Source organism: Scardinius erythrophthalmus, assembly GCF_964197995.2.
Source record: "Scardinius erythrophthalmus genome assembly, chromosome: 15".
Classification (NCBI taxonomy): domain Eukaryota; kingdom Metazoa; phylum Chordata; class Actinopteri; order Cypriniformes; family Leuciscidae; genus Scardinius; species Scardinius erythrophthalmus.
This window is the reverse complement of record NC_138235.1, coordinates 4,094,658-4,109,922: the sequence shown is the minus strand read 5'-3', so window position 1 is coordinate 4,109,922 and position 15,265 is coordinate 4,094,658. Positions and strand designations below refer to the sequence as shown.

The window sequence follows — 15,265 nt, the reverse complement described above, 5'->3', positions numbered from 1 at the left end:
ATATGCCCAAGGTTGAGTCAATCATGGTGAACAGTCCATCAGAGTGACCAGCTGTGGTGCTCATAGACTGACCCAGCTCACTCTCAGCGGATGCGGTCTGGATACGGTCTGGATGCGGTGTGGATGCAGTCTAGATGCGGTCTGGAGGCGGTCTGGATGCGGTGTGGATGCAGTCTAGATGCGGTCTGGAGGCGGTCTGGATGCGGTCTAGATGCGGTCTGGATGCGGTTTAGATTCAGTCTGGATTCGGTCTAGATTCGGTCTGTATGCGGTCTGGAGGCGGTCTAGATGCGGTCTAGATGCGGTGTGGATGCAGTCTAGATGCGGTCTGGAAGCGGTCTGGATGCGGTCTGGATGCGGTCTAGATGCGGTCTGGATGCGGTCTGGATGCGGTCTGGATGCGGTTTAGATTCAGTCTGGATTCGGTCTAGATTCGGTCTGTATGCGGGCTGGATGCGGGCTGGATGCGGTCTAGATGCGGTCTGGATGCGGTTTAGATTCAGTCTGGATTCGGTCTAGATGCGGTCTAGATGCGGTGTGGATGCGGTCTGGAAGCGGTCTGGATGCGGTCTAGATGCGGTCTGGAAGCGGTCTGGATGCGGTCTAGATGCGGTCTAGATTCGGTCTGGATGCGGTCTGGAAGCGGTCTGGATGCGGTCTAGATGCGGTCTGGATGCGGTCTGGATGCGGTCTAGATGCGGTCTAGATTCGGTCTGGATGCGGTCTGGAAGCGGTCTGGATTCGGTCTAGATGCGGTCTAGATGCGGTCTGGATGCGGTCTGGAAGCGGTCTGGATGCGGTCTAGATGCGGTCTGGAAGCGGTCTGGATTCGGTCTAGATGCGGTCTAGATGCGGTCTGGATGCGGTCTGGAAGCGGTCTGGATGCGGTCTAGATGCGGTCTGGATGCGGTCTGGATGCGGTCTAGATGCGGTCTAGATTCGGTCTGGATGCGGTCTGGATGCGGTCTAGATGCGGTCTGGATGCGGTCTGGATGCGGTCTGGATGCGGTGTGGATGCAGTCTAGATGCGGTCTGGATGTGGTCTGGATGCGGTCTAGATGCGGTGTGGATGCAGTCTTGATGCGGTCTGGATGCGGTCTGGATGCTGTCTAGATGCGGTCTGGATGCGGTCTGGATGCGTTCTGGAGGCGGTCTGGATGCTGTCTAGATGCGGTGTGGATGCAGTCTAGATGCGGTCTGGAAGCGGTCTGGATGCGGTCTAGATGCGGTCTGGATGCGGTCTGGATGCGTTCTGGAGGCGGTCTGGATGCTGTCTAGATGCGGTGTGGATGCAGTCTAGATGCGGTCTGGAAGCGGTCTGGATGCGGTCTAGATGCGGTCTGGATGCGGTCTGGATGCGGTCTAGATTCGGTCTGGATGCGGTCTGGAGGCGGTCTGGATGCGGTCTGGATGCGGTCTAGATTCGGTCTGGATGCGGTCTGGATGCGGTCTGGATTCTGCTATTTCATAGCATACCAACATGTGTTTATTTCAGGTCACATGTGAGTTAAGCTGTCCTCTTATTGGTCAGAGTTTCCTCTGCTTCATCCATCAAGATGGATTGACGAGTTTGCTCCGCAAGCTTATTGTGACTTTATCTGTAGCTGTCAAGACACACTTATACGAATGTAGCCATCATTACCACTTAGTTAGATGAAGAGGCTCTCTTTGGTTTTCAGCTGCGTTCACTAATGTGCAGAATCACAGAATCAGACACTGCTGCTTTTTATACAACACATTTCCCGTTATGAATTATGATATTAGTTTGTTGGTCTGTTAGGTCGGATTGCTTTCTCACAGGGTTCGTACAGATACTGTAAAATGCAATTCCAGGTTTGGATAAATAAAGGCCGGTCTCAAATAGAGGCCTGGTCTGTTTATTAGTTTCAGGCTGTATTTAATCTTCTAAAACCTGTCAGTTCGTCTGTTTAAGCGAGGTCTATGGAGCAGATTGCGCATGCAAGAGAGCCCTGCACATCTGGGTGGGAGCTGTTAGCACAAGCAAGGCAGGCAGAGTTAGCGGAGGCAGAGTTAGCGGAGGCCGGAGAGGGAGAAGTGGAGGAGGAATTCGCCAATGAACTTGTAGTTGAGGATCGCGGAGATGATGATAGTGATGAATAGGGTCCTTTTGTATCACATGATTGCAGTTGTTTTACAGGGTAGCCTTCATTCTTTCTTGTTGATGAGTTTCTGGCAACTAGTTCATAGGCTCGATGGATATTACCGGTAACTTGTATTGTTCAGCCCATGGCTGTCACATCGTTTCATTTTTTTATGCTGCCAATAAGGCCATCCTTAAAAATATTCTTGTTTGCCGTAACCCGACCGACCCAGTCAATTTAGGTCCGACCCAAATATTATTATTTTTTCCTTTTAGTCCGACCGACTTGCCGATTGTAAACTTGCGTTAAGACCGACCGATTTTTTTTACTCTTCAAACAACTAATACAAATGCAATAAAATGATACTAATTATATTTTATTGTGAATAGGCCTACATAGGCTACAAACGTAGGCTACGCTCTTTCTTTTAAATAAAAACCCGTGGCGTCATCTATGATTATAAGGGCTGTGTAGGCCTATGCGAAATGAAAGCGAAATCGCGACACTCAGATCCACGAAAAATAAGTTTTAGTAGGCTAATTCTATGAATTACACTGCGCAAACCAAAAGTAGGCTAATATACCCACCGGATGAAGAGGGATCGGCTCTCCACAGAACATAATAGCCTATTCATTTTTATTTTATTTTTCGTGTTCGCATTTATGAGGAAGAAACATGTTACGGACGTGACCGCTCTGAAAGCGGCACTATTAAAACTTCACAGAGATCTCAAACAGGCATTTAAAACACCAAATATTAAGAATGGGCATATCAAGCAAAATAAAATTCGATGATTGATCGAAAATTGTATCTCTCCCCCCACATGCTCACCGGCAACGCTCCGACAGTAAATTTATCTGTAGGCTACTGTCTAATAGGCCTGTGTTGTAGCCCGCAGTCATTAAAAAACGATTTAGTTTAATATTCATGTTTAAATAAAATACTATATATTTTTTAAATTTCATGTTGATTATATGAAAAGTGAATAGCATGAATAAGATAAGATGATCCCGAAAATATCGGAAGACAAATGGAGTGGGCAGACATGATTTTAACCACTTCATTAAGTTTGTTTTTGTAGAAAGTCTGTCTTTAAAGTGAATTTCGTTTTGTATTAATTGTATCTTAATTTTGATCAATGTTTAATCAACCAATTTTCTGTATTTAATAAATAAGAGGTAGGCTAAATAAGGCAATATAATCAGGACACGGAGTCGCCGGCACGTGAACTGGAGCTGGTCTCTTAAATGAACCGAAACTCAGCGTATAAGCTACTTGCCTCACAGACCTGAGACATATATATAGGCCTATATAAAAAAGCATGAAATGTACACTTTTAAACAAAACAATTCAAAACGAAAGAAAACAGACTGCTCTCTGCTTATGTAGCCTAATGAAATGTGCATTTCTCTCTGGCGCGTTCACTAGGCTACTGCGAAGATCGCGTCAGCATCGTCAACTTCATCTTTGACACAGAAAACACTTGTTTATTAATAAACAATTGAAATGTCTCCTTGATATATTTAACATACTAATAATCATTACTTTTCCCAGTTCTGACAGCTTAAGCGCGTTATTGGCAGCGCACCCGTTACATGAATAGGCCTATAATATTACCGCTATAATATTATTCTTTGGTGTTCAGTTTATACAGGTTTTCTAATTGTTATTTAATATATATATATATATATATATATATATATATATATATATATATATATATATATATATATATATATATATATATATATATATATATATATATATATGTGTAACTTGGCACGAAGTTCTGGAAAATTGTCAGTGAAGTCCCGATATGCAAATTTGACCAAAATTGTACATTTTTTTTTACATCGAATTTGGAAAAAAAAAAAAATAGACTGACCTACCGACCTTTTTTTTTTTTTTTTTGGCTGTTACGGCAAACCAAAATATTTTTAAGGATGGCCTTATCTAAAGGGGATCGCACACCGTACGAGAAGCGCAGCGCCACGCCGCGTCTATGACAACTCGAGGTATCGCACACTGGACGCACACTTTGTCAGTTTATGGCCAGCAATATTGTTATGTTTAAGGACATTATAGAATTAAGATCATGTCTGTACTATGTTATGATTGCACTGTACAATTAAATACAATTGTTGCTTAGTCTGCAGTCTGAACACTTTACCTCAGAGCGTCCGCTAACTGAATGAATTGAGAATATCTCCTGAAAATCCGATAACATCAGCATTTTTCATCCACGCAGCTGATTTATGTTAATGAGTGTAAAACTGAATGTATATCGCAGCACAGGGTGAAGTCAGTATATACATTAACGACGATTTGAGACAATGTACAGTCATAGGGAATAATGTGTTCGGATTTTAAAGACGTGGCGCTGCGCTTCTCGTCTGGTGTGCGACCCCCTTTAGACATACGGAAATATAGGAGGCTAATGCTGACATTAACTGATCTGTTAAACACAAACACAGATATGGTAACCTCCTACTGTCATGCTTTCCGTCTATCAGCCTATGCTATTTGGATCATTATCTCTAGGCCTACACTCAATGAACAACAACTCAACACTAAATTAAAGGCCTGTCTCATATGGAGGCCTGTCTCATATACAAGCCGGTGCAGTTCGGCGATTTGGGAAAATAAAAGCCCGGGCTATTAAGTTTTACATTATATTGTCTTTCAATAATTCAAGCGTTTTTCAAGTACCTCTTCATAAATATGGCTGTTTTCAAGGATTTTCCAGGACTTACATTTCAGAAAGTCAAATTCAAGCATTTTAAGCACCTTGTACGAACCCTGTTTCTCACCTCAACCGAACCGCCCCAGAGTTCAGTCGGGCCGAGACCACCTCGTTCAGCCGATCCAAGCGCGATCGGCGTGTTCATATGTGTCTTAACGAACCGAACCGAGAGAGAAAGCGAGCCAGGCTCTGAAACAAACGCTCCACACGAGCCAGGTGAACGGAGAACGGCCTTAACCTCAGGCAGGGTGAGGAAGCTTCTGTCAGTCAAGCACTACTTTACGCCTGGCAGAAGAACAATACCTACTCTTCTCTTCAGACCAGACTGCCGCTGGCACCAGGGGCTCGGAGACGAGTCTAGCTACTCACAGCACGGCACAACGACAGGACAGAGAAGAGAAAACGGAAGAAACAGTGGAGTGAAAGAGAGAGGAGAACAGCAAATCCAATCAATATTTATAGGAGGTTAAGAGTTTGACAGCTGTCACACACACACAGATGGAGGTGGAGCTGAAGAGATGTGGAGAAGAGAGAGACAGGAGTGTGTGTGGTGCGTGGTCACCTGGATCTGGCTGCTGTGTACGGGCAGGGTTGTGCTGAGCATGTTGACGTTGGGTGTGGAGGTGGAGCGCAGTCTCGGGGTCAGAGCTGAAGGGCTGGAGTAACTGAACACATGAGGGTTTGAGTGTCAGAGCACAGAGCTGAGGGAAACACCAGACTAGTGCACACACACGGACACGGTTATCGAGAAACAAGAGCATCACAGAAACTAGGGGATGGGGGAACCTGAAGACAAACAGCACGTTTCATTTCAATTTATTACTCAAATTTCATACAGCAAAATCCCACTGGATGGCCTAACCAACAACACACTGTGTGTCATAGCTGTTTGCTGAAAGCCAAAGGAGACCACCATATATTGCTTGGGTCCCTTTTTTAATCCATGTATATTTTCCCTTTTATTTTATTTATGAGATATATGAACTGGCCCCTCGATTGGCTTCTCCCAAGGGTTTTTCTCTGTTCTGTCACTGATGGAGTTTGTGTTCTTGCTTAGCTGAGGATACCGAATATTCAACAGTATTGTTGATCTGACGGCACTGACACTATTATATAAGACCTGAACTGAGCGGATGAAGATATCACTGTTTCTGCAGAGCTGCTGTACAGCCGAATTAAACTCATTACCTATCTGATGAACTTTACACAGTTATTGAACTGAACTGAATCAACGCTGAAGTGACTTCAGCTGAATAACAACAGTGTACTATTCTTTTTTTAGAGCCAATGAATCATTATTTTCCTGTTATCTCTGTAAAGCTGCTTTGAATCATTCTGTATTATATAAAGTGCTATAGAAATGACTTGACTATATGTAACCTAGGCTTTCCTCGAGCCATCAAACCTCGGCAGTCGCTGAGCGGTGTGTGTACATTTACCGGAAAACCATGGTTTTGCATCATGTGATCTGAGACGATGCGTTACCTGTTTCGGGTCAGGGACTCCCTCATTCTCCGAGATGTGAGCGTAGGAAGAGACGGAGTCCCACTTTCACCCGGAGTGGGGAACAATCTGCCAAACGCAGAGCAGTCAAGCGTCATTCATGGTGAAAATATCAGACTCATATGTACCATGAAAACAATTGAGAAATGACTCGGACTGAATGGGGGAGTTCTGTACGACTACCTCACGTAAAGCTCATGTAGACACAGACGGATGTGGACTCAAGCTTTCATATCGGAAACAAATAATCATTATTATCTTTTCATCTCTTCATTATTATCTTATCAAGTATTATCTTTCTTTGCAAATACTGATGTGAATATTCACAGTTTCATTGATCAATAACTCAGCGTATCATGTAAACCGTTAGATCGGCTGTGACCGGACGTTCAGCTGATGTTGAGGAGGATGATGAAGACTCACAGCAGCTGTCTGATGTTCGTCCAGTCCACACACATGGTGGGCACTCTGGTGCTGCAGTGCTCGTGGAACTTGTAGCCACACGTCTGGCACCGGAAGCCGTTCAACAGGAACTTCTGGCAGATGTCGCAGAAAGCCAATTTCAGAAATGTTTTTCTAACCTGAAAATGAAATCATCTTTTTAATTTGAACTATGAACAGAATTCTTCAGGTGTGCACAAACAGGCGTGTGTAACACTCACAAAGTTGTGTGTGGTCAAGGGGACATGGTCTAAAACCTCCACTAGGAGTTCCTCCCCGATGAGCGAGGTCGAGTCCGTGCTCCAGTCCATGCGAGACTTCTTGCTGCAAACACACACACACACACGTCGACCAGTTATGAGGGACAATACCAATGTGAAGCGGACACATTAGGAATGAAATTTACTTTCAACATCAGATCCTATAGCAATACCCCACCGAATGAATACCTTTAAATAACACATAGTTGCGTTATTTAATGAAAATGAAAATAAATTCAATGAAAAACCATGCTGGAAGTTGTGGCGCACTGATCAGGAAATCTGGGGCAGATACGGATCACCAATATTTTAACACTAAAATGACTGATTTGATAAATATTGGCCGAAATAGATATTTGACACACATGAATGAGCACACTCTGAGGACACATACAAAAGTGGTGGGACTGCGCCACTTGGTGGAGCTATAATTAAACAAAACGTGAAATTAGCACTAACTACAGCACAGTATTTAGCTGTGAAAAGCTTCATTTTACGAAAGCCTTAGCGCATCATTGCGAAACTCTGTGTCATCAGGACTATGCCTTGAAGGTACTGAAAGTTCCGGAACAGCGCCACCTTCTGGTCAAATTCTATACATTTCAAAAAAAGCTAATAATGTTTGATTAATTTTGCCTATTTTAATGAAACTGATCTTGATAGATTCCTTGAGTAATACCGAGAGCAATGATACCAATCATGCCATATTTGCTTGAATTTGCTGTCCTCCATTTTGATTTTCTTTGAAAACACACTTTTCGAACTCTGTTGGTCTGATTTACACCAAAATTTGCACAGATCATCTTCAGACCATGCCAGGAAAAGGTTATCAAAAGCTTTTCAATAGACCAAGCCGCTCTTGAATAGCACATCATTGACACCGTAGGCATAAGGCCAAGCTGATTTTGTGGCTGAAACTTTGCGTATTTGACTCCTCACACTGACCACACTATATTTGATGACAGCTCTATTGTGCATAAAATGCAATGTTTTGTTGTATATAAATTGTTAGATTTTCATTTTAAAAGCCTGATTAAATTAATGGATTCGAGGAGTGTTGTGGTTGAAATTTTAAAAAGTAACAAATCCTTCCCTCTCAGGTCAATTTGACCCCGTAGGAATGAGAGGAATGCGAGGAATGCTTCAGGACACACAGAAAAAAACTAAAAAGCTCAAATTCAAGCTGAAAATGCTAAAACTTTAACAAAAAATGAGGACCCAGCGGAACAGCTCATTTGCTCCATATAGAGCTATAAGGCCATCTAGTGGCAAGAGTCTTGAAATATCATGTTATACTATTTTTTTTTTCCACAAGAGGTCGGCAAAGACACCCAATGTAAGATATTTTGAGCTGAATAAAAGATTTAGCCATGAAATTGTGAGTCATTCTGAATTTATGTTGAAAGAATGTGAGGAATGTGCTTAAATTACTATTTATTTATTATGTATTGATCAAATCTAGCAATTTAAAGGTAAATAAAATAAAAAATAGCACAAAAAAATTGCATTAAAAAATAGAAAAAATATTATCAAAATGAAATAAAATAAGCTTTCTGGAAGTATAATTTTAGGGCTTCGGGTCATTTTGACCCACAAGGGAAGGACTTGTTACAGAACGCGAGGGAAGGATGATTAAATCATGAAACACAGAATCCGAAATTAAAAGGTAGCTACTCTGTTTATATTCACTCTAACAAATATGTGGAAAGCATTTCCTTCCCCATTAATGGTAAATAAATATCGTGATAAATATCAATAACATCGTAAGACATAGAAAACAAGGCAGTGCTGATATGTCTGGTTGTCTCGCCGGAGCCGAGGGGAACTGACCTCCTGTGTCCGGGGTGGAGACTGAAGACAGCGCAGCACTCCGGCTGGAGCCCTCGAACCTTCAGCGCCTTGATCAGGCAGCTGTGCAGCGTCACGCCGGCGCGCACACACACCTGCACACACACCACCCGCCATGAGCACACACAGCCCTCCGACCAGTCATACTGACATTCTATGTAAGACAAGAGGAACTGGCCACTGGATTTGATAGTCTTCAAAATTCATGGCAACCATAATTCTTAAGTTTTGAGGCAGATTACTGTTGAGGAAATTGTTTCTCGCAGCTTTATTGCTTATAATACTGTAATATCAATAATCACACAACAGTTCAGACCATACTCTTCTGCCAGTGTTTGATCTGCTCTACTGAGTGTTCGGCACCGGCACTGACTGAGATGCTCTTTCCCGCCGCTCTATGAGTCGAGCTGAACTTTACTGTCGCTTTCTGTTTGTTACGGAGCGGAAATTCGTCTTTGACACTGGTGACATACAGAAACATTCACATTAATGCTTAAAAACACATCACACATTAACAACACACACACAGAGTTAACTTAATTATACAATTAAACACTGTTCCCATCATTCCAAAAAACACACACGCGCTATAATGCCAGCCATTCTATTGTATCCCTTTAGAAAATTGTACGGTTTAAGATAATCACTGCCATTGGGATAAACGATTTTTTATACACGTTTCTTCTGGCCAAAGGAATTTTGAGTCTACGCCCAGATGGGAGCAATTCAAAAGCAGAACGAAGGGGGCGAGTATGGTCTCGTTTCCACCAAACAACCGAGCAAGCCCTGAAGAGGCTGCCGGAGAACGAGAGGCTCTCACCACTGTCCTCTGCTGGTTGGGCAGGAAGACCCGGATGGTGCGGCTGGTTCTGGGCTCGTCTGAGGACTGGCGCTGAGGAGACTGCATCACACAGGAGCTCTCAAACACACACTCCTTGGTTCCCAGGCCGTTGGTGACGCTTCTCCACGCGCCCTGAAGCTGCTCCATTACGATGCCCTCTCACACTGACGTCTGGGGAAACAGCACAGCGTGAGCTAACACACACCATACACTATCACGATCACTGAACTCTGATGGCAGATCCAAACTGTGTGTAAAACACAGCTATAATGACACAAGATAGAAAAAGAAAAACAAGAAATATTTCACTTTCAGTTCATTAGGCAGCTTTGAAGAACTGGCCCATGAATAATAGCAGAGGTCAACTTGCTGGGTTAAGTTTGGTTAAGGCAATGCGAGCAAATTTCATGCTAGGCGACTAAAAAATGTCTTTAATTAGCAAATGGCTAGTAAATTGTACAATTTCTGTCACCTGTGATTGAGTTAGAGGGAAAAATAAGTTTAGTGCACAATATAATTTCATTAGTTTCATTACCATTGAAAATGGAAACTGGGATCCCCATTTCTATGTGGCTGGACCATATAAAGACCTCGAAAATAAAGATTTCAAGGGAAAAGTTTATTAGAATTAGACTAGAAGAATATTAAGAAATCTTAAATAGTTTTAGAGTTACAGCCACGCAAACTTTTTTTTATTGCACTCAGATATATTCTATGCAATTGAATAAATAGAGAAAAAAAAAGAGAGACATTTCTAGTTTTAACATTATTTGTTGTTCAGATATTCCTCTTTAAAAGACTAAATATCAACTGTACGCAAAGTGACGCACATTTGGTTTTTGACCATTGAAAATGTGTTCCATTCGGATCTCCATATCTCTGGCTTTGCACCATTTGGGCCTTTAAAATGAAGATCCCAAAAGAAACGTTTGATAAGAACCAGAATCTAAAAGGATATTTAGAAATCTTTAATACTTCTTGAGTTACAGGCATGCAAACTTGGGGCAAATAACACAGGAAGTGCTTTTCCTCATTTCTGAACTGTCACTGTTAATGCAACAAAGAAGTAAGCAGATTTTACTAATACACCTATCTCAGTGTGAAAATAAAAAATATAATGATGCTGCCGTCTTTTAAAAGTAATTTTGCCCCCCTGTAATCTGGCTCCAAATCTCAGGTGAAAATAGTCATTTTGATTCGCCTATAGAAAATACTGGATTACTCAGAAAACGTACATCCATGACATTTATTATTTTGGCTTTCTTCTTCATTTATGCATTTCTTTCACCAGAAAAAAATAGTCATAATCAGAATATTTAGCCGGGGATCTCTGGTTGAGTTATTTCTATATTAGTTAAGCTAGTAGCTTTAGCTTTTTTTATTTCACTGGTATCTAATTTAGTTTTTTACAAAACTGTTTGTCAGAATACATGTTTACATGGTCAAAAACAATGACAACAATATTTATTAATTTGTTCGTTTGTGGCGGGGCTGATCACCCAGTAAAAAAACAAAAACATTTTAATCCCAGTTTAAAGGTAGGGTGGGCGATTTTCGGAGAGGCTAGCAATAGCGAGCTAAGCTTTGAAAGCATGAGATCCCACCCTCCCTTCAGAGCAATGTTGTTTTCGTCAACGATGACGATAACGAAATGATTTCGTTGACACACCTTTTTTTTATGACGATAACGCGACGATGACTAGCTAAAAATGGCTCTAAGGTGACTAAAACATGACGAGACGTTTTCGAGTCTTCGTTGACGAGATGAGACGGAACGAAAATTATTATAAGTCTGACGTTCACAATGCATGTCATTTCTGCTTATTTTGCGTGAAATCTGTCTGTTTTGAGCTAAAAAAGTATCAGCAATGCTGCCGCTTCCTATCCTTGTTTTGGGTACGCCCACCACCCGGCTGCCGCCATGATGGCACCAGATTCCACACACCAACACCACACCTGCGGCTGCGGCTAGTCACTCGCCACACATCTTCGATATGAGGCGCCGGACTGGACAAAAGCGAAACGAACTGCGCGAGCGAGCGACAGTGCGCGAGAGAGACCGAGTGGGTCTGTGCGCGAGAGAGAGTTTAGTAGGCTAATTGGTACAAAGTAATATAGAATTATTATATAACTTAGATTATAACATAAATTATAACATAAATTATTTAACTAATTATATAATAAAGCCACAATTGCCAAAGAATGTTTTTATTCCTGGCTTTTTTGAAGTAAAACAGTGATTCCACTGTTACCACTTTATCTGTGTGTAATGTTGTAGTAGCTCAAAGTTTTTTGCTGTTTAAACTGTAAACCATTCCTTCATTACTGTGATTACTGGTGAAAATAGCCAATGTGCTGACATTTTAGAAGAGCATCAATTCATAGAAAAAATATAACTTGAAATATGGGGATAAAAGGTTTCTGCCCAATGCGACAATGAAGTACAGCTTGGCAGCACTGCATCTCCATCAATGAGAAAGTCTAGTTTATTATGCAAAGTTTTAAGGTTAACTGTTGTTTTATGAATTGCAACACTTGCTACTTGTCAAACCTAAGCCCATTTCCAATACTTTTTAACCTAAATTAATTTGTTAAAGACTACTTTTTTTTTTTTTTACTAAAATTGACTAAAACTTGACTAAAACCTTTTTGCGTTTTCGTCGACTAAAACTTGACTAAAACAATCAAGTTAATAAGTGACTAAAATGTGACTAAAACTAAAAAGCATTTTCGTCCAAAAGACTAAAACTAAGACTAAAACTAAAAGGGCTGCCAAAAACAACACTGCTTCAGAGCGTCTCCAAAACACACACACACAGCAGAGCCGGAATAACGCCATGAAACGAGACAGCGTTAAACTACCTCGTGTCTCAAAGCACACAACATTACAGTAATAATGAACTAACAGCTGATAGAGCACTGACCTGTTGATCACATGACTGCTGCAGACTCACTTCGGCACTGACAGTGTTGACACAGAAACGCATGAACAGCTCAGAGTGCAATGTCACGGGCAGTGTTGGGCAAGTTACTTTTAAAAAGTAATTAGTTACAGTTACTAGTTACTTCTTTCAAAAAGTAACTTAATTAGTTACTCAGTTACAAATTATAAAAGTAACTAGTTACTTCAGAAAGTAACTATTTCGTTCCTTTCAAGTACATTTTTAAATGCTCAAATGTGACCCACCTCCACCCCTCTTTAACAGAACTTAAAATACATGTTCAATTATTTATGATAAATCTGAATATTATAATGAAATGGACACTTAATTCAATACATTATTAACAGAAACAATGTACACAAATCTAAACTATATTAATGTTGCTGTGGGACAAAGTGAGACTAGCCTCCAATCAAATGCCATGTAGATGTAGTATGTTTATATAGTGGGTCGATACACAATAGATGATTTGGAACTTTTGATATTTATTGCCCCTCAACGGGCCACAACTGGGCACAATTAAATTATGCTTGTTAAGCACTAGGCCTATACCAAAACGAAATAACAAATATAAACTATTTGCAGTGCAAATAAAAAAAAATTCAAAAAAAAATTCAGACAATTGGTAGATATACTCCAAGTATTTTCTTACTCGAAAAAGTAGACCAGTGTAACAATACGAGGAATACCAAGGAAGAACAGTAAAAAAAGTATTTTCCTCTCGCCTCAGGCCGGTTTCACACTGCACGCGTTAGCAGAGCGGATTTATTCCGGCGCCCGTGTAAACAGATTAGAGCATTCACAGACGCAGAGGCGGCGTACAGCAGGAGCACAGTCGGTTTTTGCCTCCGGGACCATAAACACACCAAACGCGTGCCGTGTGAAGCCGGCGTCAGAGATCTAGTTGGTCGGATAAAAAAAAAAAAACAGCTTCAATTATAGTAATGCGCTGAATTTTTTGGCAGTAACGGTGTTATTAAGATGGGAAGAGTAATCAATTACATTACTCGTTACTGAAAACAGTAACGCCGTTATTTATAACGCGGTTATTCCCATCACTGGTCACGGGTTTCATATCTTCCAAATGACAGTAGTCATGGCGTGAAGGCAGCATGAGCTGGATGTTTTGGTTCAGGAGGAACTGTAAAAGGCTGTTTCGTCTGCGCTGCTCTGTGACTGACGTCTGTCTACAACTCGGCAGAGCATGAAACGCACTGATGGTGTGTGTGTGATGTCTGCGCGGAGGTGTGGAAATACATAGGGCCTACACTGACAGACAGGACCCAATGCAATGATTGGACGAACATTCTATGGTTCTGCGACTTCCACAGACGATATACACACATATACATATAAATACTTTTAGACCACTTAACTTAGTGATTGCTTTCAAGATGTGAAGAAACTATTAACCAGCATGACAAAAAAAAAAAAGAAATTCTGTCACCTTCCCTGCCTTTATCAGTTGTTAGGCTTTACACAATTGTACTTACACAACTGCAGTGACATCTCTTCTCAAATACAGAAACTTACTGGAATTGTATCGTGTCATAATACTGAAACAAACAAACATACAGGCAGTCCAGATTCTGTAACTTTTAAATATAGGCTGTATTTTCCAGGAAAACCTAAAGTAAACCTAAAAAGCTGCCAAAATAGCACAATCGTGTAAGTTTAGGCCGAACACTCACACAAGCTCTTGCTGTTGCTCGACTGTGTTTAATAACCCATGTTCAGTGTGTGTTTATGAGCAGAAGAGATTCATAACAAACACAAGTCCAGTCGCTAATAGCCTATGTAATCGGAAAAGGGGTGTAAACTTCATGGAAAACATGATAAGCGAATATAATGATCTTTATTCGCAAGGCAATCATTACATGCTGCTAAAGGCACTGGTTACACACACTGGTGTGAATGTTGTTGAGCAGACCTTTTTACATCTGCGGCCCTATTTCTTTACATAAACATATTAAATCAAACTGCAAACTCTACAAACATTTCACAAGCCAGTCACATTTTTATAATCACTTGACGAAAAGCTAATATGAGATGTGACACGTTCATTACAAAACTCATGATGCATTTTAGGAGCGGTAAACACTCACCAGAGAAAGTTTGAAGAGTTGAGCTCCGCCATAACCTGAAGAAACGACGATGACGTCACCGACACAAGACTAGTGCAACCTCTCTCTCTCTCTCTCTCTCTCTCTCTCTCTCTCACACACACACACACACACACACACCGATATAAAGATATATGAAGTAATAAAGTAATATAAATATATATATATGGGTCAATGAGACGCCTACATTTTCTGTCCGATTGCAATTTTTCAGGCAAAAACGGGTTTAAATGCATAAAAAGATACTGTATATTTGTATATACCTCTCCCATGTATGTACTCACTTTAACTTTTCAAAAACCTTTACTTATTATTTTTTTTGATTATTATTTTTTTTATTTTTTTTTTTTTTTTGTTATTTAAAGTGTCAAAACATGTGGTGCGACCGTCCGGCCATAACTTCTGTTTTGAAAACGTCTTTGAAATTACTCTGAATTTATTCAAATTTATTTTCTGCTCTAT

The 15,265-nt window shown here is 41.0% G+C and overlaps 1 protein-coding gene across 3 annotated transcripts in view; it reads right to left on the bottom strand.

Moving 5' to 3' along the window:
• The window catches only part of raf1a (Raf-1 proto-oncogene, serine/threonine kinase a), a 41,808-nt gene extending 26,909 nt beyond the window's left edge, over positions 1 to 14,899 (bottom strand). Inside the window, exons 1-8 of one of the 3 annotated variants that reach the window (XM_081386392.1) lie at positions 14,786 to 14,899; positions 9,718 to 9,909; positions 8,880 to 8,992; positions 7,011 to 7,113; positions 6,772 to 6,929; positions 6,331 to 6,417; positions 5,408 to 5,510; positions 5,153 to 5,206 (exon numbers count right to left, since the gene is read on the bottom strand). In XM_081386392.1, the coding sequence (XP_081242518.1) occupies positions 5,153 to 5,206; positions 5,408 to 5,510; positions 6,331 to 6,417; positions 6,772 to 6,929; positions 7,011 to 7,113; positions 8,880 to 8,992; positions 9,718 to 9,885 (786 nt within the window). In that variant the 5' untranslated portion in view covers positions 9,886 to 9,909; positions 14,786 to 14,899. Of the gene's footprint in view, positions 1 to 5,152; positions 5,207 to 5,407; positions 5,511 to 6,330; positions 6,418 to 6,771; positions 6,930 to 7,010; positions 7,114 to 8,879; positions 8,993 to 9,717; positions 9,910 to 12,662; positions 12,700 to 14,785 lie in introns of those variants that run through there. The other 2 variants (XM_081386393.1, XM_081386394.1) reach the window with 2 other exon arrangements.
• Positions 14,900 to 15,265: the final 366 nt, after the last annotated feature.